Genomic DNA, 27,783 nt, shown 5'->3' with positions numbered 1-27,783 from the left:
TTAGAAAGGGCGTTTATTCATCATTCTGCAAGTCAGGTAAGGAATATTTTAGGATATATTTATATATATAAAGTTAAAAACAAAAGAGGCTCTTTTTCGAACCAGATCAGTGTTATTGGATACGTATTAATGCTTTGAAAGAAATTTATGCTTTGAAGAACTGTCCACAGAAGAAGGAACAAAACATCAAGTGAATTTTGTGTCAGAATCTTAAAAAAGAATCAAGTCTTGCGTTTATTCGAACAAATATGGTGAGTGAATTTTTTGGCTTTGTGACTTGATGCATGCTTTAATATTTCTATTAATTTTCTATTTGAAATATATTTTAGTTTCTTTAGCAACCTGGGCATTTTGTTGAAATTTGTCTTCCTTTTTTTCAGAGTTGTTTTATAATGAAGGAACTGAATACACTGAAAAAGGAGGACAGCAATATGGTGCATTGTCAGACCCAGAAGAAAGTGTAGATCATGATCTTGTAGCCCCATCTGAAAACATTAAACCATCCTTCACCAAAAAGTTGAAATTTCAATCTGTTTTGGAGGGTGAGACTGCAGCTTTTAGGTGCAAGCTAGTTGCAATGCCTGCTCCGACGATATTATGGTTTCATAATAACAGACAAATACAGAAGGAGCACCATCGTAAAATACATATAGTAAGTAAAATGCACATGTACTCAACAAGTTTAACAATTGAAGGGATTAAGGAAAAAGACTCAGGCAGCTACAAAGTCATGGCAATTAACACAGAAGGATCTGCTGAATCCACAGCGTCACTTCTTGTATCACTGAGGGAAGAACAAGGTGTAAATTATTTAAGTTATGCCAGACATTCAAACAAAGCCCACTCAAGCTCAGATTCATTAGCCGATTCAACCAAGGAGAGAACATTCAGAGTAGACCTAAGATGTGTTGGCTCTCCATTTGATAAAACAAGTAAAGGACAAACAAAGGGCCGTTATAAATCAAAAAACTCTCTGTTCCGCTCTATGTATTTTAGAACTGCATCCCCATCGAGAACTTCAGAAAAAGAGAGCACATTTGAAACGGCATCAGAACGTGCACGTTCTCCACCTCCAATGTATGAGAGGTACGAGAGTTTCAATGATCGTTACAGTGATATATACTGTGACAGATTCACAGGTCGTGACCGAAACAGTGACCGGTTTAGTGATAAATTCAGTGACCGGTGTAGTGACAGGTACAGTGATAGATTTAGTGACACAGACAGCCTTCATGGAGAGGTCAAAGCTAAACTGAGTCTCTTACAAAAGGCTGTCAAGAAGAAAAAGAGACTCTCTATATCTACAATGTCTTCATCTGAATTTGAAGTGGAATCAGTTACAAGTGAGCCTTGTTCCACAGATTATGTTGAGAGACTCAGAGTGAAGCCCTCTACTTTGCCTGAACTTCAGCATGTTGTTCGCACTGGTGAGCAAGATGAAAGTGCCAGATGTTCAGCAGAATTTCAGAGTAGACTGGAGAGAATCACTGGAGTTGGCTCTCAATCAACTGAGCGAAGAGTCAGACACTCCTTTGAACCTCAGTCAAGATCTAGGGCTCTGAAAATTATAAAGGGTGAACTTCCTCTAGAGAAAGGTTTAAGAAAAGGCACTGAAGTTGATTTATCTGACACACTAAGGGATCAAAGTATCGTATCCAAAGAGGAGTCTGAAAAGGAGATAGATTATCATACTTTAGTGCACAAAGTTGATGATAGACTTGGCCAGTGGGATGAGGAGGCACAGGTCAAGGCAAAGGAACCATTTGTGTTGCAATGGCTAGAGGCAGGAGAATCTTCCAAACAAATGAGCAATTCAAAACAGATAAGGAGCCCATCTCATGAGGAACCAAGAGATAAAAGGTTGTCAAGAGCAAAAGTAGTGAAGTCAATTAAAGAAAACGTTATTGGTGATGATGGTCTGCCATATGTAAGTAAAAAGGTTCCTGTACAGGAGTTGGAACAGAGAGCTGTGTCTGTGGAGAACATCCTTGAGAAACACCAGGAGAGTGAGTGCTTAGAGAGTGACAATCAGTTCTTAGCTCAGCACATTCACAAATGGCAACAGGATGAAGAGTGGAATGAAGAGGCACAAATCAAGGCAAAGGAACCATATGTATTGCAATGGTTAGAAGCAGGAGAAGCGTCCAAACAAGACAGCAATACAAAGGAGATCATCCCATCACATAAGGAGCCTCAAGACAAAGATACTTTAAGGGCAAAGGCAGTGAAGCCAATGAAAGAAATATTTATTTGTGATGATGACCTGCAACATGAAAGTAAGAATGTTCTTGTACACAAATTAGAACAGAGAGCTATGTCTGTGGAGAACATTCTTGAGAAAAACCTGGAAAGTGAGTGCTTGGAGACTGACGATCAGTTCTTAGCTCAGCGCATTCGAAAATGGCAACGGGATATGCAAATTGATCAAAGAGAGACAGTAGTGCCACAGTGGTTAGAGCAAAAAGACTCTTATACTCATGAATCTGATGGTAAAACTCACAAAGATGAAGCAGCTACTATAAAATCTCAAAGGGATTCCTCATTTTCAAAAATTCAAAGATCCCCACCAAAATGCTCACAAGAATGCACAGCAGAGAGTGAGTTGCATTTATCGAGAGAAAGAATAAATGAGCTGAAGAGTGAGAGTGAACACATTGTGAGTGAAAAAGACGCTTTGTCCCAACGTATAATGAAATGGCAACAGGATGTACTGACTGAGCAAACACAGGCTGTTGAACTGGACTCTGATTGGGGTGGTGTAATGGAGAGTGCTTTAGAAAGAGCAGTACACAAAGATGTTGAGTTGGAAGAGACGAGTAGGTTATCACCACAGAGAACAGCAAAAGATAGGTTCTTAAGTGATATTTCATCTCAGTCCTATGTAAAAGATATTTCTAAAATGCATAAGCAAATTCAAAACATTCCTGAGGCTGATAGTGAGAAGTTAAGGACAGAAAGTGACTATTTTGTCAGTGAGGAGGAGGCTCTCGCAAAACGCATAAAAAAATGGCAGCAGGACGTTTTAATTGAACATGAAGAAAGTGTTGAATTAGAATCTAATTGGGCCATAGCAGAACATGTACAGTCTTCTGTTTTAACACCAGAGAATATGTTGATGTCTACTGGTTTACCAACACCAGCACTTCAGTCACGTAGAACACTTGAAGGCTATGTGGCTGATAAAAACACTACAGATGTGACTGAAGGTGTTGAAAGGCAGTATTTGGCTGGTGAAGATGTAGCTCAGTGGCATCATGGTAATGTAAAAGCTGTGACATTGTCTAAAAAAGAACCTGATGTAACAGAGCATCAGAAAATACTCTCAATTCAAGAAATCACCCATATTGCTCCCACTGAAAGGACAATGTCTAAGAGTGTATTAAAACTGGGAGCGCCTGTCTTTGTGAAAACACTAATGTCAGATGTTGAGGTAAAGAGAGGTGAAATGACTGAACTAAGTTGCCAGTTCCATGGAGATCCCCAACCATCTGTTGCATGGCTTAAAGATGGGGAACCTATAATGCGAAACCCAGATTTTGATGTTCGTACCAAAGCAACGTCATCAACACTGACCATTTATTATCCAACCATTGACCATCAAGGTGTCTTCACTTGTAATATTGCAAACAAACATGGAAAAGCAAGTACATGTTGCAATTTTAAAGTAAACAGTGATGATCAGACAAGATCCAGTTTTGAGCCTCCTCAAGAAGTTAAAGTAACAGACGAGACAGAATTAACTGAAGAAGAAATGATAGAGGAAGAACTTAAGTCACTAATGACCCCTGTGCTAGACAGCAAATACACATTACAGGTACCTCAGGCAGTCATCCACATACCTCGGACTTCAGACACTTCCATTCACTCCTCACCAGTTGAGATCAGAGTAACTGCTCCAACACCTGTGTTTGAAAATGTTGATGAGGCTAAAGATACATATGAGCCCATTAAGAAAGCCTCAGAGTCACCTGTTGACGATAGCGCCTCTCAAACTGTAAAGCATAAGTTCAGATTTTCTTTTGATGTTGTTGGTGAGGCACCCCAGGTTATTAGAGAGCTAGAGAACATAAATGTTTTAGAGGGCCAGACTGCTATGCTTGAATGCATCATAAGTGGTGAACCAGTACCCGAAGCCACATGGTCCCATTATGGCATTTCCCTTGATCTTAAAACAGACAAATATAGACTTGAGGTACAAGACAAAAGATATAGACTTTACATTGACAATTTCACATATGTTGATGCTGGAACATATAGATGTATTGCATCTAACAAACTGGGACAGGTTGAAAGTTTTGCTGATGTTTCTTTCAATTCCACAACTCTGGACTCTGGATTTGCATCCATTGCTATGTCAGAATTGAACCACCAAATAAAATCAGCTGAATTATCTTCAGAAGCAACTATAGTTAGAAAAAAGTCTTTGCTAAGTTCTTCCATACCATCCCGAGAAATTACTCTTAAAAGTGATGATCATTTCACTTCAGTAAGTCCTGCTGAATTTCAGGATTTTGGCAAAACTGATGAACTTGGTACACAGGAGGATGATCCCAAACTCAGGTGCATTATGAAACCAATATCAGACATGCCGGTCATAACAGGTAGTGGTTTGCAGTTATCTGGCGCAGAGGTTAAAGTATCAAAACTAAAACAAGCATTTGAAACCCCAACAACTGCCATTGGTGAGCATGTTGAGACAATAACACAGTCAAGGGATGAGTATTATTTTCCTGTTGAAGATATTCCTGAGGTTGCTCTTGAACATGAGCAATATGGAAATAAACAAACAACTTCAATGAAAGAGTTCAAAGCAAATCCTACTTTGGCTACAGCTGAGACATTCCCCTTAAGGACTCCCTCAGATGTTGTAGAGGCAGGTCTGGATAACTCAAAATACTCTTTTCAAGAAAAGCCAGAGGAGACAATGTCTTTTGTGGAAGCAACATTATTTGACTCGCACCATTTTGTACCCTTAGCAAATGTTACAGGGGCCCAGCAATCGCCACCTTTAGTCAGACCCCAGGCTAGATTGCCAGAGAAAATGATTAGCCAAAAAGACAGTTTGGCCAGCCCTAAAATGGTCTCTGACTGCATAGCTGAGCAAAGAATTACAAAGGAGGAGGCATTTGTTAGACAAAGTGATAGTCATCTTGTTGGGAGTGAAACTGATATCTCTGTTCAAGAGACTTTCATTTCAGAAACCAAGGCACCACCAATGAGTACCATAAGCATTCAAAGATCACAAACGGAATCTGAGGACATGCCACATGATGAAGTTTGTCCAGTTGATATAAAGAGTGATGTAATGAAAGCATCAGATATGGCAAAACCAGTTAGTGTAAAACCCAAAGTTGAGGTCAACAGAGCATTACAAGCTGACTCAGCTTATAACACTTTGTCTGAAGATTCACAGTATCAACAACAAATGAAAAAAGCTGCTAAGCTAGGGGCTGCTGGTGTTTCCAAACTTGAGGAAGAAGAAGTTACTTTCAGTGCTGTTTATGACTACTATAACCCTCCATCAGATTGGGGAAGGCCCCTGTCGCCGGAGTCAGAAATGTCCATTGAAGTAGGTAGCACATTCAGTGAGGAGATGGCAGAAATAGAACAGTTTTACACACCAGCTTCATCCACAGAAATTTCTCAAATTCAGAAGTCACCAGAGTCTTTCCATACCCCTTCAGAGACTCCAGGGTGGGTTACTACACATCCTGAGTATCCATTTTCCCCTGAGGGACTTGAGAGACCCTCAACAAGCTCCAGTGAAGGTTTTTACTCCCTAGCTAAGTTCCTCAGTTCTCCAGATGATGAGGGTTTTGAAACGACTCCCCCTGTTTTTACTATTGATGAGGGCATGATTCTTCCAGAGGGTCGTGGTTCGCTAGGTATAGGTACACTTCAGGAAAAAGTCCAGGGAATCCCTCCAGCTTTCCTTAAGCCACTTACAAAAAGGCGAGTTTTTGAAGGTGATTCCTTACGGTTTTGTGCAGAAGTTTTTGGACTACCCACACCAGAGGTGAAATGGTTTAGAAACAAAACTGAGCTTGAGGCAGATAAGAGGACTAGCACAGAAAGAGATGGTGATAACATTGTCCTGGAAATTAGGAATATCACAAAAGCTGACCAAGGGGAATATATCTGCGAGGCTCTTAATTATGTTGGTGAGGCAAAGAGTGTTGCTTTAGTTGTTGTAATATCCCAGGAAGCAAGGCAAATACTACCCCCTCCTGCTGTTACTCATCAACATGTCATTGAGTTTGATGTTGAAGAGGATGAGGATCCTTCCAGGTCTCCCTCTCCTCAAGAAATCTTGTTAGAAGTTGAGTTAGATGAGAATGAGGTGAAGGAGTTTGAAAAACAGGTAAAGATTGTCACCATCCCAGAGTACACAGCTGACAACAAAAGTATGATCATATCCCTTGACGTTCTGCCAAGTATGTTTGAAGAAGGGGCTGTGGATTTCATAACTCAAGAAAGTGATGATTTAAAAATAGCTTTTGAAGTTACTGAAATGCCTCCACGTTTTATAAACCCTATTTATGACATTGAATCACCCGAAAATACAAACGTAATGTTTGAATGCTCCTTAATGGGTATTCCCTCGCCAATAGTTTCGTGGCACAAAGGCAATATGAAAATTCCCATGGATAAGAAAAAGTACATCCATTCCTCAGATGGTGACAATCATTTTCTAAAGATTCTCAAAGCCAACACACATGACAGTGGCATATATACATGTCGAGCCATTAATGTTGTTGGTGAAACCCTTTGTAGGGCATCGCTTATGGTTATGAACCCTCAATCATTCTCAGGCAAGACAAGGGGAAGAGAATTAACTGCAGTTTCTCTCGGAAGTGCAAAAATTCAGCCTCAGAAGTTTGACTTGGTTGTTGGGAATTCATCATTTGATGGTGAACAAACATCAGAGATAGAGCTTGAATTTGAGTTCCAACAGGAAGCCGATGAGTCTCAGAAAGCAGTTAGACTTGTTGCTGTTACCGATAACGAGACAAGTGAGCAAGGAGAGAAATATGTTAGTATAAACTTTGATGTCTTTGCTGAACCCTCAAAAGATGATAAAATAGAATTCAAAGGTAAATCATCAAACACTTGTAGTTTTCATTTTCAGGTCACTGAAATCCCCCCTAAATGTATAATCCCATTGAAAAATGTCACTGCAGCTGTAGGTACACCAGTAATGCTTCAATGTTTAGTGAGTGGTAAGCCAAACCCTACAGCAGAGTGGCACAAAGATGGTGCTCCTGTGAAAAATGCTAGATATATTATCCAGGAAAAAGCATCAGGACATTTCAATCTGCTTATAACAAATGTAACTCATGGTGATTCTGGTGAATTCAAATGTATTATCCAAAACAAAGCTGGTTATACTGAAACAACTTCGTTGTTAAAGGTGTTTTAATTTGACAGAAGTTTAAATGTGTGGTTGATGAAACAATGTCAGACAGGTTTGTTGTTTTGTTTACTTTTGATAGATGTAATGTATTACAATTGTAAATTATTGTGAAATTTATGTATAGAAACATTGCTCAACATGCATTCATCTCTTTTGTTCAGTGGTATATTTTTGTAGTTATTGATCCCTAATTTATTGAGCCTGCCTTTATGCTCCACTTTGAAGTTTAAGATTAAGAATTTACAGTTTTTTTTTTTTTTTCTCTCTGTGTATACTGGAATCATCTATCACAAGTTATACTATTGTTTAGTTAAATACAGATACAATGTTACATTAGGCTTGTAATGGCTTGCCTTGAGAAACCCACTTATACATTTGGTAATGAAATATAACTATTACAAATGTCTACCAACAGATTTTCTGAGGCTTTCGAGCACTGATTTGAAAGATAAAATTATGCTTTCTTCTTAATGCATGCCCAGTGTAATAGATTTTAGATATATCAAATTAAAAATACTAGACACAGGTTTTTATTTTCTTTAAATTAAAGTGCATGATAGTTTTATTTTACCCCTTTTGTGTTTTTTTCCCTTTCATTTTATTTGATTGTTAACTGTGTGATCAGAAATGTTTTAAGGACAAATCATTTAAATTCCTTACTCAAGTTTCTGCATTAAAAGTGATACTGTATAATGATAAAAAAAGGTCCTATACAGTTTTAAAAAAGTCAGCATAGATTTTAAGATATTAATTTTAACATTTGTGTTGTATAGTTCGATCATATTTTCTAAAGATGGTGTGTTAAATATTTAACAAGTTGTAAATAAAATACAAATATTAAAACAAAAAATAGTAGTAGTTAGGGTTACGAAATGAAACCTATTATAATAATAATAATTATTATTATAGCTTGCATCTGCAGTATTTCCTCATTTTTATGACCTTCCATTTCATTTAAGGTAGTTAATTTGAGTTATACAAAGGTCAGCTATTCAAACCAGCCAATGTGTCATAATTTCAAATACAAATGTGCTGTTCTACCCATTTATTGTAATTGAATGTACATGAAAAGTAAATAAAATTATGATGAAAATGTTTAGCCTCATATTACTCTTTCTTTTTAATCTCTTAAGGGCATTATTATGTCCGCTTCTTGACTAATTCTGCTTGTCCACCATCTTAATCTTCCCTTGTACTTCATGTGAATAATTTTGTGAATCTTTACTCCCATTATTTTCATACAGAAAATATGACTGAAGAAGAAGATGCAGAAACCTTCAGGACATCCCTGCAATTACCTGAAAAATCTAAAACATTTGAATTCAAGCCAGAGCCAAAATGGTTTTCAAGTTCATTAGAAAGGAAAAAGGAAAAACCTATATTTGAATCCAAGCTTACATCTGCTGAAGTTACTGTCGGCAACTCAAATTTTGAACAATGCCAAAAGTGCAGTGGTTCCATAATGAAAAGGTTATCACTTCTTCATCAGTTTATAACTTTGTTGAAGAAAGAGATGAGTGCACTTTAATAATAACGGAAGTAAAGAAAGCGTATGAGGGTGAATACTCTTGTACCGCTAGTAACAGATTTGGCCAAACCGCCTGCAAGGCAATGTTAAAGGTGCAAGTGTGGTATTTATCAGTAGCAGAAAAATGGGTGGAACAAATGTTTAAAATACCAGATCAACCACCATGCTTCACCACACAAATCCAACCTATGCAGAGGTCAGTAAGGTAACATTTAAGTATGTAGTTATACATACTCCACTCCCTGATATTAAGTGGTTTAAGGGTAGTTATCAAATTAATCAATGCCAAATAAACATGCCAAGTGGCTAATGATGCTGGAATGGCTTCATGTACGGCTACCTTATTCGTGAAAGGTGCTTTTCTAACTCTTGTTGATTTTTCAATCATTTGTTTTTTGTTTTTGCAACGATTCTTCTGTTGATTTATCTTATTTTGTATCATCTTTTTTAGAACCTCCAACATTTCTGATGAAGCTTGATTTGACTAAACTAGTAATGAATGGGAGTCTTGCAACATTGGAATGTAAATTGACTGGCAGCATAGAGATCGGCATTAAATGGTTTAAGAATGAGGCATGAATCATCTCAAATGATTAATACCAAATAACCATCACTAACACAGTTGCTACGCTAAAGATTTTCAATTGCTGTGTTGAAGACAGTGGAGATTATATTTGCCATGTATCAAGAGATGCTGGCAGCGATAGATGCAGCTGCTTGGTTACAGCCACAGGTTTGTTCAAAGTAAACCATTCTTCTTTCCAGGTATGTTAAGGACATTTCCTATTGGTTAAAGCAGTTCTTCATTACCTAATTAGTGCTTTCTTATCTTAGAACCTCCTGCATTCATGAAAGCATTTGAATCATAAGCCTGAAAAAGATGATGTAGTGACTCTTCAGATTCTGAAATTAGATCCTGGTGGTGCTGGAAAATATCAGTGGAAATGAAGTAGGACAGACCTTGTGTGATTTTCTTGTAACAATGAAAGGTTGGTGAGAATAGGGAATTCTTGAATTTAATTTGTCAACTAGAGGTACAGTGCTGCATGTGAACATTATGCCAATAACATCTTCAATTTATGTTATTTAATTAGAGCCAACATCATTTGTGAAGAAGATTAATGATTCAAATGTCCTTCGTGGTGGTGAGGTATCCTTACAGTGTGTTCTGAAAGGGTCATTGCCTATGACTCTCTCTTGGATGAAAGATGACCATGAGAATCTGAGCATGTTCAGATGACTTTTGAGAACCGGACTGCAGTGGTACACATTTTGAGTGTACGGTTAATGAATGGTGGAATGTATACTTGCCAAGATCAGAATGAAGCTGGTAGTCAGAAATGCACAGCAGAATTAATGTTTAAAAAGTGAGTCATTATGAATACCTAAATTAGTATTAAACAATTATATGTCTTTTTTCATAGTTTCTTTGATCCATAGTTTTTTCAGGATTCAGTTTTGTCCAGATAATAGCTGTTTTTAAGACTTGCACATGCTTTAATGTAACTGCAGAGCCTGCAAACATTACAGAGCAAGCCAAGTCTATCAGTGTCAAAGTAGTTGATCCTGCCACTCTAGAGAGCAGGTTCTCTGGCTCTAAAGTTCTTAAAGCAAAATGGCTGCAAAAGCAGACATTGGTGAATATATGTGTAAGGCAGAAAACTGTATAGGATCTGCCTCCTCTAGCTGCCACTTAACTGTACAAGGTGATGCAAAATTCTCTTTATATTTCTCTCTTAAATGTCTTTTCTATTTTATTGTAATGTGTAACCATTGTTACATTACATTGTACTATGTTCAATTTCTTTGCTTTCCATATGTGAAAACACCAAGTCTTTAAAAAAAAAAAAATTCCTAGCATTATACAAATTGAAGGACAACATTTGTCCATTTTGAGTGTCGTGTTGCATGATCATCTCCTATGGAGATGTCTTGGCTCAAAGATGGAGACACTCTTAAGAATGATTCAGAATACACAATGTCTTTTGATGATAACTCTGCTGTCCTTAAGATAGCCAAGGGTGAAATTAGACATTCTGGAGAATAGACTTGTGTTGCAACTAATAGTGTTGAAACAGCTTTGTGCAGAGCCAAGTCTCACTCTTCAAGGTCTGCCTATTTTCTTTTGTATTTTTCTCTGTATAAATGTATGTATTTGGTGTTGTTTTCAGGGGTGAAATGTCTATGCAATCATGTTTTTGTTATCTCTACTTAACTTTCTTTACAGAGCCAAGATATCCACCTGTGTTTGATAGAAAGCTTATGCCTGTGGACGTAACAGTGGGAGATAAATATCACTTGGTCCAAGGATCACAAAGACATCTGCACAGGGGGCAATTATAAGATGTGTGGAAAACATCCCACATTTGACAATTTTAAAGGCTGATAAGGCTGACTCGTTACTCTTGCCATACTAGTAATAATATTGGGAAGGACTCCTGTTCTACTGAGGTTTCTGTGAAAGGTATTTGGTCAATGTCAATGTGTCTGCATTATCTTGCTCTGGAGCTTTTGTATGTTTATTTTCCTTTGGACTGCTTGCTGTATATCAACAGGTGGTACTGTTGAGTATCATTCTCAAACTCAAAGTTTTTGGCCAATTCATTTAGATAACATAGCCACTTTTTGTTTTCCATGTACTCCCTATCTAACAACACCTCTATTATTGTTCCTGTAGAATGGAAAAATTCCACCCACTTTCACCTAGAAGCCTTCAGCAACTCTTGAGGACACTGTGGGCAAAATGGTAAAGAAGTGTCGTGTGTCTGGATCACAGCCACTGACTGTCAACTGGTATAAAGATGGCAGATAAATCTTCATGTCTGACAGTTATGATGTAACCTTAAAGACTGGTGTGGATGTGCTGTGCATCAAAAAATCTCAACTGTCAGATTGATTGAAGAGTGGTGCATATGCTTGCAAAGTCTCCAATGAGGCTGGAACTGCCTTGTGAAGTGCCAGTTCACATTACATGTATACTGCTGGCTTCTATGTCAAGCTCATCTTTATTTCCTATTTCTAATTTGTGTGTATGTGTGCTATATATAGACTACTCATAATGTTACAGTATTTGTATGTCCCTTTATAACTCTCCATATTGTTTGTATGTTCTCAGTGATGCTAATGTCTTTGTATGTTGTAATAGGGTTTTAAATATAAAACCTGTTCATAAAAGGGTCATAATAATTTATTTTCTGAATGCAAAGCAAAAAGTAACACCGAGCTTTGACTTGTTTCTTAAACCAGTGACAGTGGCTGAGGGTGAGACAGTAACCCTCAGTTGCCATGTGCGTAGATCTCCACCAATTAAGATTCAGTGGATGAAGGACAGACAAGAGCTTTCTTCATCTGCAAAAACTAAGATCACATTTGTTGATGACATGGCCACATTGGAAATGATCCATGTATTTAAGACAGATGCAGCCAATGAAGCTGGTAGTGAGTTCCGCAAGTCTAAAGTCACTATCAAAGGTAATTATCTCTCTGTGAAGAGCATTTTGTTTAGGTTTTTCTTCTGGCTGCTTTTATATTCCTTGAAAAATATGCATACAACTAATTTGCTTTATCCAAACCTTGCCATATTGTTGGCTGTTAGACTCTTTTGAGAAGAATTATGATTCTTTCTTCTATTCTTTCTTTTAAATCTAATTCTATTTTCTCTTTTTATTTCTTCTGGTTACAAACTGATTTCTATTGTTTGTCCTAGTACAGCAGATGCTGTGATTGTTTTACGCCAAATCCTGCTTATTTGCAAACGTTGTCTTGTCACTCTTTCTCATTCTCACAACTGTGCTTCTTCAAAAACAGACACGTCTTGTGTTTGATATATCTAAAGAACATACTTTAGCCCTCACTATTGCATCTTTAAAGCTAAAACATACTGTCTGTATCTCACTCACAAAAATCCATCAAAACTTTCAGAGAAACCAGAAGCTCCTGCAGCAGCACAGCCAAAGCCTTCACCACCACAGCCAACTAAAACAATTGGACAACTTGTTCTTCATTGAAGAGCCCAAGAGCATTCATATCGTTGAAAGTAAGTGTCTCTCCTTTTCCAGCTTTAATGGATAAAAAGTTTGAGGAATTAATTTATTCAAATGCAGAAGAAAATGTTATAAAGCTATGCGTGATGTTTGTACTCACAGAGGGCACAGCTTCCTTTACCGCAAAATTTGGTGGTGATCCCATTCCCAATGTGAAATGGATGAAGGGCAAATGGAGGAAGATGACTCATGGTGGTCGAATCAGCATTGAACAAAGGGGCAAAGGGGCCAAGCTGGAGATCAAGGAGGTGACCGAATCTGACTCTGGTCAGTACAGATGTGTTGCCTCCAACAAACATGGAGAAATTGAGTGTTGAAGAGAAGAAAGACGCTGCTTTAGAAGTGGTCAAACTGAAAAGTAAGTGTGTGTGTTTTAGACATTGTGTTAAGTTTTTGTACTGTAAATTATATAAGACATGAGATTTACTGTATATTTAAATGTAAGGGGAGGGTTGGGGTACTTTGGGATGATTTGACATGGGGGTCCAGTTTGATGTTAAGTGTCCTACCACTTGCTCAACTACATCTACGGCCATTAGTCTATTCTGTGGCAATGTCTTTTATGGGAAATAGTATGCCATAATATACTCTATACTACTTATCATATATCTATCTATCTATCTATCTATCTATCTATCTATCTATCTATCTATCTATCTATCTATCTATCTATCTATCTATCTATCTATCTATCTATCTATCTATATATATATATATATATATATAATATATATATTTTATTTTAATTTTCTTAAACCCATTGGTTCGCTGGCTGAGAAACACTGATTTAGGTTGCTACATTAATGCTGCATGCACCTAAATCCTGTTGTATTGATTCAACAGGACACCATCAAAGCAGAAAAGCCCTAAAGAGGACAAGGATATTGCTATTGTTGAGTTGCTCAGATATGTTGATCCCATGGAGTAGGGATGCACTGATACTACTTTTTCTCTTCCGATTCCAATATCGGAAATCTCAGTATCGGCCGCTACCAATCCCGATCTGATACCAGTGTTGTTTTGCATAATCAGTTTAGAATATCTTTACATTATTGTGTGGAATTAATTGGGAGTACTCTTTAATATGTAAAGAAACACAAACCTCTAACTATTATTTCTATATAAATGTATAGCTTATTAAGAAAAACTTTATTTTTAACTAGTATACTGAATAATGTAGCTGCAAAATAAACAGTAATTCAATTATAAGTCATCAGTAGATTCTTCTTATTCAAATTCTGGTATATTAAAAAAAAATATAGAAATAAAAAGCACCTCCGGTGCCATTCTAAATGCTTATTATAAGTGAACCGAACTTTTGAGCATCTACATCTGAGATGTTGTTCGTGAGTAGCACTCAAATATTGTGCACTGCTGTGAAGGCTAAAAAATAGCCGCGAGTGTGTATGCACATCTTCAAGTGGCTTTGAATAAAATTCACGAGTCATATGAACTACTTCAATGGTGTTTTAATGGTTCTTTTATGTAATTTTTTTGGGCAGTAACGAACATGACTAACACACAGTATCGGATTTGGATCGGGACCGATACCCGATCCATCTAAAAGCTTCAATATCGGAGCCGATACCGATCCAGGTATCTGATCGGTGCATCCCTAACCAGTACATGTATATACTATATATTATGGTTTGGTAAACAGTTTTTCCAGCTGAACCTTAAACATTTTCAGAATATTTAGCAACTACAAGACAATTATTCATGTATTTTCTACACACTGTATAATGCTTCTTTACATATGTCTTTCTTCAAATAAGGACCTGGGAGATCAGGATTCCAGTTGAGCATTTGATCTTTTGAGATAACATACAGGGCTATTCTGCTCTGCAAGAATTCCTCTGGTTATTTTTAACTGCCTCAAGACTGTATGTCCAAAAGCAGGTGGCAAGAGGCCTCTTTTTTACAGACATAGCTTTCAAGTGTATTTATTTATGCTTATAGTATTTAATTTGTTTATCATATTATTTCCAATGTTTTAAATACTTTTTAGTAATGACCGTGGATTTTATGTATTTATAGATAATATTTCGAACTTTCTGAGTGTTTTGTAGCCAATATGTTTGGTACAATGACATGTATTTTCTGAGATTCAAAATCTGTTTTTATTCCTACTAATTTGAGACCTTAATTACAATTACAGAGAAGTGTTAAGAGAACCCAGTTCAAATTAAACGATTAAAACGAATTTTACCAATTTAGATTATCTTTAGACAGGTAGATCTTTAAATTTCATATTTCTATGTGAACTCTCTGGCAACTGCATAGTTTCCAGGGAGGAGATTATGTTTACAAAGGCTCAGAAAATAATTTTTGTAGACCATTAATGTTATTTATCATGACAACTCATGTTTAGACATAAAACTGAACATTTTAAAGATTAAAAATAAAAATAGAATAGATTCATACTTAATTCGATAATTGGGTCGCAAACCCTTGAAATGATTGTTAAAATGAAGGATGGTTAAAAAAAAACGTTCCCATTCCTTTTTTATTATAATCTTGCAGAAGTTAATTTTAACCATTAACAATATGCAATACTAAGACTTTTTAGTTAATTTAGCCTTAGCTTAGCTTTCTGAAGTTACGCAAGCCAAATGAAAGAGTGCCTTAGTTGGCTTCCATAGCACATAGTTGGGGCAGTTGAAAAAGTAGAGATGTGAAATTGAGAACAGTTCCTTGTCCTCAGCTGCTGATGTCTATAGCAGAGGTGCAGTAAGTAGTCTCCCCCACCCAGCTGAGAGAGCAAGGGTGCTTTATTTATCAATTAGTTTGATTTGCACAGGTGGTGACCCGGGCAGAAGGCAGATCTCACAAGCTGACACTAAAAGATGTACTGTAAAGCTGATAGAAGCAGGAGAAGTGAAGCTCACTGCAAAGGACTTCCTGATACAGCCACAATTCATTGTAAACGGTAGGGGCAGCACTCATACAATAGGTCCAAAAACACACAAGCAGGCTGGGAAATACGATGAACATGCAGGAGTCAAAACACAGGGAAAACAGTTATGGAAAATAAAGTTCAGAATTGCAGACTAGGCAGAACAAGACTTCAATGTGTGCCCAAACAGGGAACTAAAATAGACAGTGAAACAGGCTGGCGAGTAATCAGTCTGAGTGGAGGGTTATGGGAAATGTAGTTCATGAAGGAAGGGTTAGAATTCTGGAGATGGTGATCTCTGGCGGCATTTAGAAGAGATATTAGGCACTGCCGGTGTAACCGAGAAAACGAAGATCTTGGGTGGATAGGAACTTTAACAAAGCAAAGTGAGGAACATTGCAAAACCAATTTATCCTAAGAAGGCAATAATATAAGATTTAATAGAAAGCTTCAAATATTTTCCTTATTTATAAACTGACAAGTTTATAATATTTATCTGATAATTTATCTTAATTTTATACCATTTATGACTTACAAGTTTGATGTAGTGGTTTACCTTAATTGAAATAATTATAATGTAGTACATTTGAGTGTCCAGAAGATGGCATGAATTTGTTAATTTGTAGAATAATACTGAAACAGAGAACTAACCTTGTACATTGAGCCTTTGTTGGTGAAACAAGATACTTCCATATACAGCTCTTTTTGTGTAATCTATTATATACCTGTTTTAGAATATAAAAATATATACTTAGAATAGAAGAGTTTAACAAATGGATGCAATGGTGGAAACATGTAGTATACATAAATATACAACAGACAATGGGGGAATGTATGAATATGTTTTACAGACACAATTTCAGAGGCTCAGAAGTAAGAGATCCAGAAGGAAAGGTTGTCTGGCCAATACTCTGTGAAAGGTTCTAAAGGCTCTTTTAAATCTGCACATGACATCATCTGGAGATTCTCTAGATTTCCTGGAAAGCAAGGTAAAGAGTAGGGCTGTGCCAATACAATCAAATATCAATATATCATGATACTTTTCTCATGGTATTGTATCGATCCCAGTATCAATATTTGTATTCAATATTTTTGTGTATTTATATCATGTCCAACAGTTCAATAAAGATGAAGCAGATTGTCTAAATAAGAGTGGCATTCCTCATTTCTTTCATATATGAGCAAATATGGACATTATAACAGAAATATACCCAAATTAATTGGAATTTAATCAAGAGCTTGTGAATAATAACTTCATCATCCAAGTTATACCCAGCCCTAATAAAGAGACTGAATTATATAAGGAATGATAGATTGATGGGCATCAATTTGAGATGTATATGTTGTCTGTGCAAATAACAATAAACAACAATTTATTAATTTGGAGTGTTTTGTGTGGACTGTGAATATTGTACAATAAGCAGAATTTGCAATTTGAAAATCTTGAAATAAGTTAATGTATGGCTTCAGATGGGAAAAAATAATTTGTATTTGACATATTATTTATTTACTTAATTGTATTTTATGTACCCTTACCCTGCAATTAGTTCACCCACCGCCTATGTATATAGCCTACAGACAGAGATGTGATACCATGTACAGTATTCAATGATATGCTTAGAATATGAAAACATGAGAGGCAGTGAAAATGCATGTTAGAGCCAGTGTAAACAAGTTATCTCTCTCCGTCAGAAGGTATCCTTATATCAGAGTTCTGTCTGATATTCAAAACCAGTCAACATCAACAGTTTGTTATGTTAACTTACTCTCCTACCAGCCCAAGAGTCAGCAGGGGGAATACAGAAGAAGGCAGGAGACGAAGTGATGGTACAAATGAGCAGAGTTTATTGAATAAACTAAATTGCGTCTTTTTCAATGCTCAGTCTGACTTTGTCTGACCAGCACTAATTCAACAAGTGTTACTATACCATGCAAAGTCTTTGAAAATTGAACTTGAAATTGAAACTCTTTATCTCTAACCTGAGAGACAATATAGCGCACAACATAAAATTATAAAATTTGACAAATAATAATAAGCAAAGCTTATGAGATGCAATAATATTCATGTTATCTAAATAATAAGATCACTAGTTTAAAAAACAACAAATTCAGAATCTATATTTTTATGTGAGGATCGATATTCTTGATACCACATCAGTATCGGAAGTTTTGATACTTTAGTATCGATCTGCCCATCCTTACAAGACATGTGGTTATACATTTGGTTAGGTATTCGGTTGGTCGGTTGATAGGAGGATAGGATTTTGGCACGGAGTTTCCGCCATAGATTTTGGCACAGATTTCCCGCCATTGTCATAAATGTACATAACTGACAAAAGGACGACTATGCCTAAATGGTCAAATACACTTTATAATTCTGCCAATGCCCATCTTGATGAATCATTATTGTAAACGCAGTCAGTTTGGTCTAAAGTGAATGTATGTTGTTGGACATATCAAATGTTGGACTTGAAGTGTACATGTAACCGAATTGAGCACTGTCTAGTAGGCTATGTCATGTAAAGTCTATTAATCAAACAACAATAACAAGGAAATGAGAAAACCACTCACTGCTTTTGGCTGAATAAATTGAGTAGCTTTGAAAGTATAAATGTATTATAATACATTTAATAATAATATTTTTAATTATATTGTTAGTTTTTGTATATATAATACTGACCCCTGATGTAGAGAGTGTTAATTTGTATAACAAATTACCAGGAAAGTAGGGATGAAAAAATAATTTATAATTATGCTTAGCTTTTATAAAGATCAATATTTGCAGAGCAATACTTCAGCAGAACATTCCACCAGTCACAAACTTCAGAAAATTGTGCATCATACATTAGAATGAGAACACAACTATTTCTGGGCTTAAAAGATACAAGAACTAAATCAATGTGGAACATTGTATCTCAAATGGAGGAGAATGTGGCCCCCATGTGCTACTTAAAAAAATAGTTCACTCAAAAATGAAAATTCTCTTCATTTACTCACCCTCATGCCATCTCAGATGTGTCACTTTCTTTCTTCAGAATACAAATAAAAATTTTCAGAAGAATATTTCAGCTATGTATGTCCATTCAATGCAAGTGAATGGATGCCAAAACTTTGATGCTCCAAAAAGCATATAAAGGCAGCATTAATGTAGCCTAATCCATATGACTCCAGTGGTTAAATCCATGTCTTCAGAAATGATATGATAGGTGTGGGTGAGAAACATATCAATATTTAAGTCCATTTTTGCTAGAAATGTTTCTCCCTGCCCGATATGATGGCGATATTCATGAAGAACAAAAGAAGAAGAAAGTGAACGTTAAAGTGGAGATTGACTGTGCAGGAACTTCTAGCAAAAATGGACTTAAATATTGATCTGTTTCTCACCCAACCAATCATATATCTTGAGAAGACATGGATTAAACCACTAGAGTCACGTGGCTTAGGCTATTTTTTTTGCTGACTGATGTGATTTTTGGAGCTTCAAAATTTTGGCACCCATTCACTTGCATTGTATGGACCAAAAGAGCTGAAATATTCTTCTAAAAATCAAAGGGTGACTAAATAATGAGAGAACTTTAACTTTTGTGTGAATTATTCCTTTAAAGCCTGATGTGGCCCCTGCACCAACAACTGCTCTACTGCCTCTATTGTGCTAAGTGACCCTGCATTTTAAGTGTTTTTTTTTTTTTTGCATTCCTTGCATTGTTTTGAACATGTTTTATGCACAACATTAGCACTCTCAGTCGGCATTAAGGGAAATTTAGACCCTGCACTTAAACTGATTTTAATGTAATTGTTTCATACATATATTTCATTCATATTCTTTCTGGGAAACTGCCATAAAAGGGAAAGTAAATTACGGTATGTGTGCAACATTTTTAAATTGCAGCATAGAGTTTTTATTATAAAGGGGCATAGATTTTGCAACTCGGTACTCAATACTCACTACTCATGAGTACTTTTAAATTAGCTACTCTTTTACTTTTACTTAAGTAGTTTTTAGGACAGGTACTTCTACTCTACTCAAACAAATTTTTGAAGAAGTAACAGTACTTTTACTTCAGTATTATTTGTCACTTCTTTTTCCACCCCTGTATTTAGATAGATGTCTGCTGGGCAGTACTGCCATTTGGAAAGCAATGACACTGTACCTTCTAAGTGAAGCTGTTTATCCTTAAAGGTGCTGTAAGTGATTTTTTCATGGAAAAGTATACAAAAAACAAATTCCAAAAGATATTAATGAAAAAAATGGTCCTGAGAATGTCTCTGTGACAGCTGTTGACTTTGTAAACATCAAACAAAAAAGTGTCTGTGGACCGCAGACATTGATGCTTTTCACCTGTCAATCATTTTGCTCGTTCTTATTTGAAGGATCATTGAGGCTATAGATTCATACTATTCGTCAGTTGAGGACGCTATTGTGCCACTGTTGAATTTGACAGACACAGCAACAAACAATGCTGCTCTTTTGCTTGGTTTTGGTCTCAAAATTATCTTTAGAGGGTGGGGTTTTGGAATGAAGGGCCGTGGATAATTTAACGGCTCAGTTACGTGAAAGCTTCAGAATGCTAAAATGGCTTACAGCAACTGTAACGTAGATACAAATATACAACAATTTAGGACCCAGCAGATGAAATGATACTAAAGGTTTGGATGATTTTTTCTAGATGCCTATGCTATTAAACACAGCACACAGTAGATTTTTTGCCTCCTAAACTGTGCACACATATGCAATTAAACAATTCAAACAGATGAACCCAAGAAACTCTGTTTTAAGCATAAAATTAAACATCTTTGCACATTAAGGTCACTAGGTGGCTCTCTAATACAACGATTTGAACAAAGCGGTTGAATGCACTTTTCATGAACTTAAATGTACTTGTAATCAGCTGTAACTTGGAGAGAAGAGGTGAACAAATAATGATTGTGTGTACAAGAATGGTGATTTGGTGGGGAGAAATTACAGTATGGTCAATTTGTCTGTTTTTGGGCACAATTTGTAGAGGAGCTAAAAATAATTGCAGTAACCATTACAGATGCATTTGCAAAAAAATAAGAGATCAAATAAGCTACTAAGTGAGACGTGCAGACAGCTGACAATTTTGAGCACAGACTTGATAAAAAACTTGTTTTTCAAAACCAAGTGCATTGCGTGTAAAACTCCTAAAACTCCCTAAACTCTCCAGCAAGCCAAATGTGATGTAATCCATGTCTGTGCCAAGATTCAGAGCCGATCCAGACAGAGGAGGGAGAGGGGGTTTAGAAGACATTGAAATGCAGTGACTGTTTTAATTTTAATGTAAATTATACGAGTCTTTGTGGATTGCCAAAGTATGCAAACTGATTATCATCAGAGCATGCATTGACTTTAAGCTACAATTTCAGGGGGATAGTTCAACCAAAAATAAAAATTCTGTTATCATTTGCTCATCCTAATGTTGTTTCAAACCCATATGACTTTCTTTCTTTAGTGGGACACAAAAGGAGATGTTAGGTAGAATACCTCAGTTAGCCTCAGTAACCATTCACTTTCATTGTATCTTTCCATACATTGAAAATAAGTGGTGGCTGAGGGTAACAATCTCATTTTGTGTTTAATGGATGAAAGTCATAAAAGTTGGAAACAATATAAGTGTGAGTAATGGTGGCAGAATGTTTGTAAAACAATTTTGAACCATCCCTTAAATAAATACAGCTATTTCATCACTTCCTGTGTTGCCATGTCAGACTGCAAATTCCATAATTAATGGAAGTTATTTCCCTTCATTAAATTTGCCATTGTTCTGCCACTGTTTAATAGTGGCATTTGCAACGATGAGGCCATAACCACCACAGGTAAGACAATGGGTGGCTGCACAATACTGTGATTAGGCTAATGTAGATAGTCTTATAAAAATAAATAAATATATTTTACAAATGTTTTAATAAACAGTGTGTAAAACAATAAAGTAACATTTATAAATAATGTTAAATACAGTAGGCATTAAAAACATTAAACACCCATTGTATTATTAAAAGGATAGTTCTCTCATTTACTCACCCTCATCCCAGAAGTGTATGCCTTTCTTCTGCTTCTAAAATTATTATTTTTTTGGACCTACAGAGCTTAGATATTTTTCTAAAGATTGTCATTTGTGTTCTGCAGAAGCAAGTAAGTTCTGGGATGGCATGATAGTTTGTAAATTATGAGATTATTTTCATTTTTGGGTAAAATGCCTCTTTGAATATTACTTAGAATTTGTCAATTATTAGAAAGGATTTTATGTAAGGAATGCTTAAAATGTACAAAATGAAAATAAGACTTCAAAATGATCTATGTGCAGGCCTGTTTTGCTAAGTGTAGGATGTAGGGGAATAAGGCCTTGGACATCTCAGCCTGCTGGAGGTACTCCACAATATTTGTTCCAAGTTACAAAAAGACAATAAGTAAGAAAAGAAAAAAGGTTAAAGAAATATATCAACCCATAGCAATTTAGCTGTCATCAGAAAACAAGTGTTTTCCACACTGGTAATTGTTTTAAAGTACAAAGAAAAACTGAAAATCTGGTGTCCAGTGTAGACAGGGTGATAAAGGGTATTAACTAAATTAATCATGTAGGCAAGGATGTAGCAGCCGTGGGGGATGTAGGGGACACGTCCCAGCACTTCCCACACTTTTCCAAGCTAAACCCATACCGAGTCCAAATGGTGGATTTGTATACAGCATTCTTTGCATTTTGTTACTTTGGGCTGATTGAGCAACAATCCAGCCAATCACAGGTGAGTTTCATGAGCCAAAACAACCCTTATGTAATAGGTTGTCAGTCAGACAGCCTAAACAACATGACTCCGTTCATTTCTATGTTACTTTCAACAATGCTCATTTATCCAGGTTTTTTATTGGCATTGGTGTTGATCTAAATTAATAATCTAGACATGAGGAACACAAAAATGAGAGTTATTTAATGGTACTCATTTTTTATATTACATGAAAAATGCAGAAAAAACAAAGGACAATCCTTCTTTTAAGCATGCATTGTAAGTGGAGTTTATATCAGTGCATGAGTCTTCATTAAGTTATGCTTTTTACATTATGTTTATGAGGTAATAGTTGATCGGGTCTTTTTTCCAATTTAAGCAGATTACTAGATCTGTGATAAATATGTAAAGCTATTTTTAAAATCAGCTCCTGTTTTTTACCTCTATACTGGTGTGCAGTTGACAAATTTTAAGAAAAAAGATAGATCTGCTGTTTTCTTAGAACACTAATGCATTTTACTGAAGTCAATAGATATGTAGACACGCTTTTTTATACATGAAAACGTATGGATTTTATTGAAACTCATGATAATATAAGATAATTATTGCTGTCTTTTGATAATAGTCATGCTCAGCAGCTCACAAACTGTAGGGAAATAATAGATTTGCTTTGTTATTGTCATGCATAAAACCTCTACTAAAGTATACTTTTTATGCAGTACTTTGGCTGTATCAGGATTTGTTTTAATGAATCAATAACTAATGTTTTGAAAATATAACATTATGTTATGACTTTAATTGTTGAGGCACATGACTATTAACTCATCATTAAGTAATTGTTGTAATTAACGCATTAATTTGCAGTAATAATGCATTAATTAAGCATGTATTAATGCATTTAGTGCACACATATTGGGTGGAAGTTAAAATACATGGCTTCGGCTCATTGTGGTACTTAACACATTAATTAACACTATTAATTCATATAATAAGTTATAAGGGAATTAATCCATGATGACACATTTAATTAATAGCAATTAATATATGACTTAATATATTAATCAGACAGACTCTTTATTAGTTGCTGATATGGCAATCATTAACTCAATATTATCTGTGCATTAGTTAAGCATTATTTAATGCTTATTAATGCACCCGTATTGTAAAGTGTTACCAATCTTTCCTTTGATCGTTGATTCAGTGACTAACTCATTTCAGACAAGAAATCAGAAATGGTCTCTGAACGAATCATGAAATCAATCTGAACGAATTTTGGTGAACGTAGTCAAAACACTCAAGCCACTTGGATCAATTTAAATCATACAATGCACAAGCACAGAGTAAGAAATATTGTGCACATGCACAATTGGCATTATTGTCATGGATTAAATGATTTATTTAAAGGGGTCATGACATGAGAAACCAAATTTGCCTTGATCTTTTGGTATATAAGAGGTCTTTGTATCATTAAAACGTCCTGCAAGTTTAATATTTTAAGACGTCCTCCCCATTCTAAACGAATCATTTATTTAATCAAGCTCAAAATACAGCTCGTTCTGGATTCATGGTTAGAAGTGACGTGTCGGTTAGAAGTGACGTAACAGCGTTTGCATATGACCACCTCCAGCACAACATAACTACGCTTATAAGCGCAAGACAACTCACGCTCATTTCAGTATCGCCGTCGCCTCACAAGTCTCAGTCGATGGACAGCGAGCTCTGACAGAGACTACTTGTGCACAGGAAAATTACGATGCCACACAGATGTGCTGTTCCTGGCTGTGGTCAAACAAAACCTCTGAATAAGCTGCCGAAAGATCCAGACGTCAGGGAAAAATGGATGCAGTTTATTTTTTGCGGATCGACCCAGTCACGGCAGTGTTAACTTAAGCGTTTGTTCTGTACATTTTAAGGATGACTGTTTTGAGAACAAATCTCAATATGATGCTGGCTTTGCCAGAAAACTGTTGCTCAAAGATAAGTCCGTGCCGACTATTCTGGGAACAACGACGACGCAAACTGTAAGTAATCTATTTTAAACTTTAAACTACTTTTTAAAGCGCAATTTCATTCATTATGAATAATCACAGTGTTTTTACTTAGTTTACTTGCATATTGTTCTGGCTGGAGGCGTCAATATTTGATACATAGGCACTGACGTTAGCCAATCATAACAGTGGGCGTTAACACTGAAGTCTTAAATGGAAAACGCCCCCAAAACAGACTGTTTGAATCAGAGGATGAGAAACAGGGTGGGAAAAGGTCATAAATCACTAGATTTTAAAAGTTTTTCTTAAAAAAAAATATATTAATACTATAATTGCACCTAAGGGAACATAATAATACAATAAAAAAAACCATGTCATGACCCCTTTAAGGACCATCTTGTGCCCAGTCTTTTATTGTTATGTGTGAAAAAAAGTGCTCCAAAAGACATCCTTTATTTTTGCAGCTAATTTTGCAATACCTGAATCTTTAAAATACTACAAGTATATAAGTAATATAATACTTACATCATACTTTTCTATTAATGAGTGGACCAGTTCTGATTATGGAACGGTATCTTTGCATTTTCTGGTGTACAGTAATGATATTTTAGATAAAAACACTGACACAAAATTTATTTCACTGAATAAATCCTCCAATTTGTCTGTGTTGAGAATCGCTAACTACTGAAGACAATCCAAAAAGCCTGCATCAGGTAACTCATCAGCTGGGTTGTTCAGATGTTACCGGTGGGTTGTCTCATCGGGATGGGGAGAGGGGTGTATAGTTTCAGCTGTCAGTGAAAAATTCCCAGCCACTAACCCAGCAGCTGGGTTAAACAAAACTATCAAACAGAGAGAAAATAACCCAATAAAATGATTTGTCATGCTTCAGACAGACATTATGAGCATCTCACTGTAGTATTATCTCCAGTGTAAAAATGTAGTGGATTTAGAATGGCATGTTGTGTTACATATATATATATATATATATATGGAAGTGCAGCGTAGTTCTAGCGGGAAGACTAGCTGCTGTACATCATCACTTCATTAGCGGGGTAATTCCTAGCCAATCGCATGTAAGCCATTGCTTTATAAGTCTGCTCACAATCTATCACATTGCTGTTTCAGTGCGCTAACAAAGCAACCTCCGCCACCCACCACCACCAGCTGAGCCCTGTCCCGCATGGGGGTAGGCTCCTCGCCCCTGCCTCCTATCTTCGGCAGGATATGACATTCTGGTCACTGGATGGGGCCTACGCCAAAGAGAGAAACATTACTTTCTGTTTTACATTTATCAAATAAATGGCATCTTAAACTTCACTCAAGCCTGCGTGTCTTCCCGACAGAAATATATATACTGTATTTCCTGAACATTCTGCCTAACATCATCTGTGTTTCATGGATGAAAGAAAGTCATACAGATGATGGCATTATTTTCATTTTTGCACGAACAATCTCTTTAAATGTTAAGACAAATTAACAGAGATCTTGCCTACAAACTGACAGAGACATCTAATGTTTTTGCTAATGTGCTCTCACCAACATGAATGCAAAAGTTTAAAAAACAAAATGCTTAGGGGAAAAAAATTAAAACAATAGGATCATTGTGTTGCAACACTTAAATCCAACAGCACAAACAACATCTGCATAAAGTCATGCCAAGTTCCAGTTCCAATAGTTCAAATACTGCAGCACCCTCAAACAGCAAATGGCAATACCACAACCCTGAAAAGAACATGTTTAATCCATTCATTCTCGTCACAATTGATAGTAAACCATAAATCCATTAATAACTTTTATTTCTTTTTTTATTTTCTTTTTTTAACTGGCTTTACAATTTCCATCTGTCTTATATACTGTATGAGCTGTTTATTCTGGTTTTGATAGCATTTCTTTTCTGGCAGATTGAACTTGGATCACCAAAGTTGTTCTACAACAATGTTGGAACAATGTAAGATATGTGTGCATCCTGTTGTTTCCATAAACAACAGCAACATGTAGGTGTCTGACAGTGTACAAGTGTTTTATTTGTACACATGTAAGCTACATATCAAGTCTGCACATTCAGGCTTGACAGGTCTGCACTTTATGAGCATGGCAATAGAAAGAACCCCTGAATAAACACCTAACCAGACGTGTTTTCATGGGAGGATGGCTGAGAGAAATATAAGAGGATCTGAATAAATTCTACAGTGACACAAATCTGTCTCCTCTTTCACTATCCCTGTTTGTTATGGGTTTTATAATTACAGAGTGTGAATAGTAACTATTCTAAAATCTCTGTCATTAAAAAAGGGATAGTTCACCCAAAAATAAAAATTCTGTTATCATTTACCCACCCACGCAATGTTCCGAAGCTGTATGACCTTTTTTATTTAGAAAGAAAAAGGAGACGTTAGGCAGAATGTTACCATTTCATTTTAATTAATGCTACCTTTTTTATCCACACAATGAAAGTGATTGAGACGAACATTCTACCTTACATCTCCTTGTGTGTTCCACATAGGAAAGACAGTCATACATGTTTGGAATAACATGAGGTTGAGTAAAGGATGATGAAATCTCTTGAAGGCTAGAAAGGAAAAAAATGGACAAGTCTTGCAAAGGACTCCTGTGTGATTTTGATGGAAGTAAGTGAACAGAAGGAATTTAAAGATGCATTATTCTATCAATGTAATTATAATGATGGTGTTAGCATTATTGCTATGCTAAACTACTTTATGGTCAGTACATATTAAAACATATTTTTAAAAGTATACTTGAGTTCAGATCTGTATGATTGCATTTAAACAACACTCATGCCAACAGCTAGCCCTCACTTCTTCCATAAAACAGTGCAGCTAGGCAGGCAATGCGTAGCTGATGTGGAGAACAGAGCACTGAGGTCAAACATCTCCTATTTATCATGGCTCTAGCATTTCCCTTGTATGCTCCAAAGCCCCAACTTCCTTTACAACAACCCCCCAGACTATGGTGATTGCTTTACATCTGCATTTCTCACTATGACTGTGTTTCAAACTAAGGTTGGCTTCAATAACCAATGGTGTTTGCTATCGGAGGAGAAGAAATATAGTTTTCCCAGGTTTAGGAATGAAGGCTTACACTGTAGATTTATAAACACATACAGAGAAATACATAACTTCTTGATGTGCCAAGGAGACCACATCTCAATGCTT

At 36.2% G+C, this 27,783-nt stretch overlaps 1 protein-coding gene across 1 annotated transcript in view; it reads left to right on the top strand.

Annotated features, from left to right (window-relative positions):
* LOC127658675 (titin-like) overlaps window positions 1–8,629 on the top strand; it is a 49,361-nt gene extending 40,732 nt beyond the window's left edge. Inside the window, exon 36 of the mRNA XM_052148084.1 lies at window positions 381–8,629. Coding sequence (XP_052004044.1) covers window positions 381–7,420 — 7,040 coding nt within the window. The 3' untranslated portion in view covers window positions 7,421–8,629. The remainder of the gene's footprint in view (window positions 1–380) is intronic.
* Window positions 8,630–27,783: the final 19,154 nt, after the last annotated feature.

Source organism: Xyrauchen texanus, chromosome 18 (genome assembly GCF_025860055.1).
Source record: "Xyrauchen texanus isolate HMW12.3.18 chromosome 18, RBS_HiC_50CHRs, whole genome shotgun sequence".
Taxonomy (NCBI): domain Eukaryota; kingdom Metazoa; phylum Chordata; class Actinopteri; order Cypriniformes; family Catostomidae; genus Xyrauchen; species Xyrauchen texanus.
The sequence above is the reverse complement of the archived record's forward strand: the minus strand, read 5'-3'. Positions and strand labels throughout refer to the sequence as shown.